Here is an 8,482-nt window from a genome sequence, read left to right as displayed (position 1 = left end):
GCAACTTTGGGGGCTGCTTAGCCACGCATCTTTCCATAGGAGCTTCATTAATGATTTTGCAAATATTTTTAAAACCTCTCCCTAACCTTGTCTGTAAATGAATTGATTTTTACTTAGGCTAAATGGGCCATAATGGCAGTTTTGTAATGATACATTCTTCACTTTCTCTACTCTTCCGTATATACATGTTTCCTTCTTATTTCAATTTCTATTAAATATTATTCACTCATTCGATATGGCATGAGAGCAAGAATGCTAAGGTTCTAGTGACAGCATGGGATTTTCCTATTGTTCCTTGTGATCTCTTCTCGAGGTTCTGTGAAAATGTCGGATCATCTAGTCATTCCCAGTGGATTGTTTGGCATTGCTCAGGTTATCCCCAGATGCTATCCCAATGGTTCGTCTAGGTTGTGACATCTAGTTGCTCCTTCCTTCTCAGTACTATCAAATGAGTGATCATTATGTCATTCAATGTTGATAGAAGTTTGGCAAATCTAATTGGGCCTCCAATTTAACACCCGTTAATGCTTCCTCCTCGTCATCCTTGGGAAGGATCATCTATCTAATGAGGACTATGATCCGTTCATGAAGCTTTAAGTGAAAACGTAGCTCCTATCGCTCACTTGTCGGATTATGCATCCACACTGGCTCAGATACAACCTTACTGACCTCTCCATTGACTTACGTGCTCACTGCCAGCAACCTCAGCGTTGCCCTGCCATCGCGTGCGCACCGCTTCGCCGTGTCCCACACAGCCTGTTGTTGCCGTGTGTTCCCTGCCCTGCTCCGTCAGCCGTGGTTAAATCCGGGTGGCTCTCTCTGAGCACGTCATTACTGCTGCACCAAGCCAACAAACATGGCTGGCGTGCCCTGCCCACGCCGACCTGCCGTTACAGTTTGCCCACAAAGCCACCGCCATTCGCTCATGCCAACCAGCCACCGCCGCTCGCTCTCTCTTCCTTGCCATTGCTCTCCTTCCAACAACACCTCCAGTGCCGTTGCCGCTGGGAGTTGAGTGACTCTTGGCCGCCACCGGCACGCCTCCACCGCTTACTCACCCATGCCGACCAATGTGTCGCCGACCCTATTGACAACGATCGGCTCCACTGACGTCGTTCCCCTTGCCTATCAGTTATATAACCGTCTATAGTATATTTTCGGCTGCACTCCCCTGCGCTCAGGTTAGAATATGTAAGATTTTAAACATCGAAAACTGAATTCCCACGAACAGGTCGAGCCCGTCCATTACGTGCGTGCGTCAACGGAATCATTCCATCCGACACCATAGTCGCCGGGGTCGCTCTGCGTTCAGGGATTCTCTTCAGGCAAATTAGATCGATTATTTCCATCTTTCTCATGAAATATAAATGTTACAAGCTACTTGGGTACCTCAGTCCCCAGATACCGTAGTTAGGCAGCTCCAAGGTCATTGCGCTAACGACGACAAAGACACAGGCGTGGCGAGATGACAACGAGAGGGAGAAATGGAACAGACAAGGCCAAACTGCATATTCATCACAGATAGAATTCCAAGGAAACAGTAGAAATGGAAGAACAAAATTGAATCAAGTGACGTACTTTCCAGGACATTGTTGGAATACATGTTATTTGGAATTGTATCGCGATCGAGCTTACATCTGGTATGGTGGCGACGGCTGTGTGGGTTGGGTGGATAAATGGAACAGACAAGGCCAAACTGCATATTCATCACATATAGCATTCTAAGGAAACAGTAGAAATGGAAGAACAAAATTGAATTAAGTGACGTACTTTCCAGGACATTGTTGGAAATTGTATCGCGATCGAGCTTACATCAAGTACGGTGGCGACGGCTGTGTGGGTTGGGTGGACGAACCCTTGTGTAGGCGCACGCTTTAGCACGGAGACTCGATCATTGGCAGGGAAGGGGGGGCAGCGGCGGCGGTCGGGGCGGGGGCGGCGGGGGCGGTCGGGGCGTCGAGGCCCGCGGGGGCGGCGGAGGCGGTCGGGGCGTCGAGGCCCGCGGGGGCGGCGGCGGCGGTCGGGGTGGCGAGGCCCGCGGGGGCGGCGGACTGTTGGGCGGCCGTATAGAGGGCGCCGGACGATTTGGAATTGGCGCTGGCGGCCTAGGCACAGGGCGGCGGGATCGTTGCGAGTTGGCGTAGAGAGAGGGAATATGTGGGTATCTTTGGTTAGTGCTATGGCCGGTGTGACCGAGACAGTGCAGCGGGAAGGTAGAGTCGTAGCCAGATAACGCACACTCGGCGATGAAGCCGAACATGGAGAGTAAGAATATCAAAACCAAAGCTTTTGTCCTCGCCATCATGACTTGATCTCAATGAAAACCGAACGTTAATTCTTATATAGCCTTGGGTGGCAAGGTTTCTCTCTCTTTCATTATCAATCGTGAGATTATTTCATTTGAGGAAGACGGTTTCTTAGTGGCATTTGACGAAATATTGAGCAAATATGAGGGGCTCATAATACTCTTGATGTCGGATTCGGAATTACCCTTTAAAGTGAGCTATTGAATGTAATAAGAGTCAGTCACTTTTAGATATATATTCTGGCAACGCTTGAAAGAGAGGCTGATAGAGGTCTTTATTGTCTTAGAAGCCATTTCATCAAATTTTCAGGTTCAATGTGACGTAAATATTTTTAGTGAGGGCTCCATATAAAACTGAAGGTCAGACCCAGATACCCTGGACAGGACTTTGATATATGATACTCCAACCTCCAGGGGAAGAACCGAGTGCATTGATCCTAACATCTGTCAATACTTTTAATACTCACTCTGTTTCTTTTTGTTTCGGGCTAATATAGTAAAGTGTATCCTCGAATTCATAAAACCAGAATGGTACTCTGCCACTTTCATCGGACCTTAGCTAGCCTCAACGCCCATTTCTCATCTCCTAGCCTGATAAGCCGAGGATATTTATCAAGATTGTGCGGCTAGGAGTTAGTAGAAAAAAAAAACACAAAACAAATGTACAATCACTTCATCCATGTGCTGATTCTGTCATCCCTGTTCCATATTGTGTAGTATTAAAAGTACAGTTCCAGTATTTGTTAGTTAATTTGCTTTCACCGAGAGATCTCTTTCTTTTAGAGTCTATGGTAATAGAAATGACTTCTCGAATACATTAATGGTTCTCAGAAACCCTTCTATATAATGGATACATGCATGAATTGGGCATGTTACATGGTGACCTTCCGCAATGTCGAATAGTTTTTACTACAGGAAACACCGATAACTTGAGATAGATTATTTGTACCACTAGCCTTTGACCCGATTTTGTTCTCCTCGAAATACAACTCATTGATGTAATGATAACTCGGATAGATATGCTTTAAGGGTGCATGATAAAGATGATACCTTGTCAGTATGGTTGCATTTTGATCTTCACAGATGAGATAGTCCCTAGCGGACGACCGTTGGAGGAGAGTTGATAATTAACCACCGAGAGAGTCAGGAAACCAAGACCCTTTAGGTCGTGGATGGTCCCACGGGGTAAGCTCTGGAGGGCTCCATAGAGAAGTTGTGGTCCCTCGCCCTGTTTATATTTCCTTGTCTCCATCTCCTTCTCGCGCACTCCTATCTTGAGAGGTCTGAATGGACGGGCTCTCGTTCAGAACAAATCACTATCAGCCCCACCAAACATGTGACTCAGATCACATCAGATCAGATCAGATAACCTTCATTGAGATTTCAGCATCTTCCAAATCATGTTTCCCTTTGGACAATTGTCGACCCAGTTATTTGACTATTTCCGTACTTGACATCACGTCCAACTCATCACATTTGGCCATCCAACGTCAACCTAATGAATTGCGCTTCTGCACATAAACGTTGGCACAAGGTTAAGAGGATTGTTCCCCGTTAATTGCCTTATGTTAACTATAAGCCCACTGTTGTAAATAATTCACACGATATTATAGTTAAATAAGGGTTGGATGTTCCCAGTCTCGATCCCAGCATTTAATCAAAGACCTAAAACTCACATAAAGTTTGGTCCGGTCTCGAACCCATTATCTCTGCTAATGGTCTGATCCCAATCCGTTCAGGATGACTAGTTGATATCAAATTCAAAGTAGAAAAGTAATTAAAAAAAATCAAAATCATGGACTTCCAGTACTAGAAATAATATGTTATAAAATCATCTGTAAAGTCCATCTTGGAAAATAAAATTATCATTAATTGCTGCTGCTAGCTCCCATAGGCTCCATTTGGTTGTCGCACTGCATCTAACATATCACAGCTTAGGTATCGCCTCAGTGCTTCACCCTTAAATAAACATAGGAATACATTTTGGTTAAATGCACAAAATGAGAAGAGATATTCCAAAAAAATTAAATAATAATACTACCAAAAATTTTCTCAAACGTTTAGCGTTTGTTGGCATCCTATTCTGTTTCCTTCACTTTCAAATCATCCTCTTTATATTCATGTGGTTTATAAGTCTATAGTTTCCAATGCCCCTGTACAGCTATAGATTCTGCATATGGTGGATATTTTGTAAAGGGATGATCCCTCTTCCTGCAAAAATAAGTCACAAAGAAGCCAATTTTGGGCTTCGCATCGACCCAGCCCGAAGCCCATGTAGAAATGGCCTTCTCTTAAAGACAACCATTGAATCTTGACCATTGACATTATCTAAGAAGATCAAACGATCAGATTTAGTATCCGTACTTTATTACTTTTCTCTCTAACTTTAACATGTGACAAATCAGCAGCAGCTAACACAGACCAATGATGCATGGACAACTGTAGATCAGAGCTGATGTGGACTATGCTGACTCGGAGAGGATCACAGTAACTTAAGAGGGTCTACATCTATGATTTAATCGTTGTCGTTGAACTCCCCAGGACACAAATCAAACATTTAAGGGGCAAGATCATCCTCTTGTATCCCTCACTCCCATCTTCATCACCAGTGACCAAATTCAGGCGATGACAAGGTGAATCTCCACCCAATTGCCACTGGAAAGCAGCAGGGAGTGGTCCCATATTGATGAGGATGGTTATGGGAGATGTTCTGACATATAAAACCTGATGGTGCCTACCAGAGTAGTATCTTTTTCAGCATTATTGAAATTGAGTATGAGAACATCAAATAGAGAGTAAATTTCCTTAACATATTTTTTTTTTCCTTTTGGAAACCCTTGGTCCAAAGTGGTTACAGCTCTTTGTCCTGAGGATAGACAAAATGAAGCTGGAAATAGTGAAAATGATAGAAGACTCACCTGGAGGAAGACATGGCTAAAGGAAGGTCTGAAGCCATCCGCGACCTGAATACAGAATGGAATTCGGGTAAGTAAACATATACCCCAAAGTTATATTTGAAAAATTTTCTTATTCCTATCTCATCAAACAGTGGTCCACATTGTCTTCGATACAGATTTTATTTGTTTGTTTTTGAATATCTCTAATCCAATTCAAATCTCTAAAACATACCTAATATCCATAAACAGTTACACATTTTCTTTTATTAATTTCCTGATTATAAGTAAGCCAAAATCATCTGCATTTTGCACGAAAACATCGTATTACTTATCTGATTCACTTTGGCATTTACTCTAACACCTTAAACCAGCATTATTTTTAAATGATTATTCATTAGTTTCTGTTGTAATTTGAATCCTAAACGTTCAATAAAAATTATCTTAACCTAGATATAATTCTCATCATAAAACGTTTCAACATTTCAACTTCATGTAAGTAGATTTTTCATTAGTAAAAAATGTTTATAAAAATTTATAGAAGTCTTTCTTACCCTCAGACATTTCTACAAACACCTTTTGAGGTCCTTGATTTTCTTAAATTGCAGTTTTATTTTAAGGTTCTTCTTGTTAATTATTGATTCCCTTAATCACCTCTCTACATTCCAATTAACTATCTTCAGAGATACCCTCCCATGTTTTCTATATTTTCTATTTGTAGTATCATTATAAAATATTTTATACCTATATTCTAAATCACTAGCTACTTCTACCTCCAAGAGCCAATTCCTTAGGAGACAACTTTACTCTCTGATGTACATCTTAGAATGAGATTAAGCATTCACAAATATCATTTGATTAAAGTAATATTAGTAACGACAGTGTTAACATGCCCAAAATAGATTTATCAGTATCCTTCCTATTAAATTTCAGGCATACACATTTAAGGTTGCAACTTTCCATCCCACTTTGATAATTAAGTAGCAACGGGTACTGCACAAAAGAAGCTAAAGTATTTTTTACATGTGGAATTTTTTAGTGTTGTTCGATGCATTAGAAAGCTTGAAGAGCCTTTCCACTAGATTGTTTGCCTATAGAAAATGGTGATAAAATTCAAATCAATTGTTTAGGAGATCACATGGACTTTGTTGTCACTTTCCCCATGTCTAATTAGTGTTTTTTCTCCAATAAATATGGTCATTCTTGAACTCTCTCCCACACTCTTGTAGAACAAGAATGGATCAAAGAAATCAGATTCACTAGACCTCCAACAAAAATTGGGTAGAAATCTAAGATGAGATAAAAAGAGAGGGCAGAAGATATTAAATAGAAGTGCCCTAACTATCCAACCATTAGACTATTCCATGGGCTGGAGGGCTATAATTACTTGACTTTCAGTCTGGATCCATGTTCCTTCCTTCCACTATTTGAAAAAAGGCATTTCAAACTCAAATTGTGGGATACTTTCACAATTCTTGCCTTTAGTTTTCCCAATTCTTAAAGAAGTTTGATTGAGCTTCTAGAGAGGGCTTCTTTTGTATTGCACCTCTTCTAGTTATCTAGAAAATGGTTTGGATTTCTCCTTTAATCTCATTTGCATCCCAATGTCACCATTTACTTTACCTATTTAAAATAAAACTCCAAGAGGAGGTGAGAAATCCAGTTGGCTCTAAGCAGTCAAGTGAGGTTAGTCTAAAAAAACAATAACATACATACAAATATGAAATGGGAAAGGGGCCTAGTCGTATGGAGGAGAACTAAAATATGAAATGTAATTTATAATTTGGAGTAAATAGAAAATGGAAAAAAAGACAATTCATAAGGAGGTAGAAAGTATAAAACAGATGTAATTCTAGGTGTTCCAACCCTCTTTAATATTTAGCCCACTTGGGAGAAGGATAATGGTTGTGAGTAGCTAGATCTCAATCCAGCTTGATAGATTAGGGCCTGAAAGAATACAATGAGAGATGATAGAGTTAAACCTTATTAATGACGATCCCATCTTGGGTAGCAAAATACTAAATATGTCATTAATATAAATGTCCAACAAGAGTTATATTAATAGAATTAGAAAATTGTCCTTCCAAAGTGAGAAAGCTCACCAATCATTTTTTTGAAGTGTTATGTAATCTTAAACAATGATGCTACTCTCATTATCTTACCTCTCTTAGAGTCGGAATATTTTATCCATGTTTGGAATTAGGAACAAAATAAGAGAATCACCAAATCAGTCCTAAAATGCCATAAACGTGAACTTCAGAAGCATGGTACCTAGGGCAAGGAAAAATTAAATATGTTTTCTCCTTCCGAAGATACCCAGGGTTTGCCCACATGTCCAGGATAGGTCACGCATTAGATAACCTTAAATTCTGAAAGAAATACCTGAAATTTCTCATCGAGGCTCATCCATTCCATTCTTCATGCATTTATCTTGCTTAAAAAAGACACATTTATCCTAATGGGCAATGTCAACCTTATCCAATGAGCATTTATTGCACACCAAATATTCTATTTTCCCATTTACCCACATATCCACACTAGAATACCAGAGGATGGTCTTTCACCAGTTATTAGTTGAGGATATACAAGACGTAAGTGATATTCCTTCTATCCATCATTTTGACATTGCCAATTTAGGTGTCAACAGTTAATGCATTCCAATTATTGTTACAAGGAAATATTCAAAAAAATAACCCATGCATTGACTCACAAGACATGGTAGAATGACAAGGAAAATCAAATTTAATGTCAAAAACAGGGCAGAGAACCTTCAAATAATTCTTAAAAACTATATCTGACTAAGAAATTATCCCTCTACGAAATCTACTTACCAAAAAATTAAAAAATTAAAATATTTTAAAAATATATATTATTTCAATTTTAAGATTAAATTATCATTGCATCAAGAGTAAAAAATCCAGAAAAGACCATGAATCTCTACTAAATTAACTCATCCTGAAGGTTATTTGAATCAACTAAACCCACTATTAACATAAAATATCATTATCCAGCTGCAAATGTTTATATGTTATGCATGATTTCCAATAGTAGTTTTTATTTATAATCTAATAGGAAAATTTAGTTAGATTTAACCTTTTTGATTTAAGAATAATATTTCCAACAATGAAAATTGATACAGAAGTTTGAATCAATAATATTATATGTATTCTCAACTGACATTTAAAAATAAGTGAATTATTAAGAAGTTAAAGTTTTCTGTTGTTTCATTCAGTAAGTGCAAAATTGGGGTGGTCTAATATTAGGATTTATACTAACAGGGAAA

At 39.4% G+C, this 8,482-nt stretch overlaps 1 protein-coding gene across 7 annotated transcripts; it reads right to left on the bottom strand.

The window, feature by feature from the left end:
- Positions 1-449: 449 nt before the first annotated feature.
- Positions 450-2,323, bottom strand: LOC144708899 (uncharacterized). Of its 7 annotated transcripts, none has more exons than XM_078582357.1 (5): positions 1,771-2,323; positions 1,579-1,696; positions 1,390-1,504; positions 1,250-1,302; positions 450-1,171 (listed from the first exon to the last, which is right to left on the bottom strand). In XM_078582357.1, the coding sequence occupies exons 1-5, from the start codon at positions 1,780-1,782 to the stop codon at positions 924-926; spliced, it is 546 nt and encodes a 181-aa protein (XP_078438483.1). In that variant the 5' UTR covers positions 1,783-2,323; the 3' UTR covers positions 450-923. The 7 variants fall into 7 exon arrangements, 2 of the variants coding, with proteins under 2 accessions (XP_078438483.1, XP_078438484.1); XM_078582358.1 differs by having other exon boundaries at positions 454-1,171; positions 1,636-1,696; positions 1,771-2,322; XR_013582882.1 differs by having other exon boundaries at positions 457-1,171; positions 1,250-1,319; positions 1,390-1,696; positions 1,813-2,323.
- Positions 2,324-8,482: the final 6,159 nt, after the last annotated feature.

Source organism: Wolffia australiana, chromosome 10, assembly GCF_029677425.1.
Source record: "Wolffia australiana isolate 7733 chromosome 10, ASM2967742v1".
NCBI classification, from domain to species: domain Eukaryota; kingdom Viridiplantae; phylum Streptophyta; class Magnoliopsida; order Alismatales; family Araceae; genus Wolffia; species Wolffia australiana.
This window is presented reverse-complemented; position numbering and strand designations above follow the sequence as displayed.

Bases quoted from the DNA above. Each gene is read 5' to 3' on its own strand.
- LOC144708899 (XM_078582357.1), bottom strand. The intron at 1,505-1,578 runs GTACGTCACTTG...ATGAATATGCAG, and splicing joins TTCCAACAATGTCCTGGAAA to TTTGGCCTTGTCTGTTCCAT. The intron at 1,303-1,389 runs GTACCCAAGTAG...CCCTGAACGCAG, and splicing joins TACGGTATCTGGGGACTGAG to AGCGACCCCGGCGACTATGG.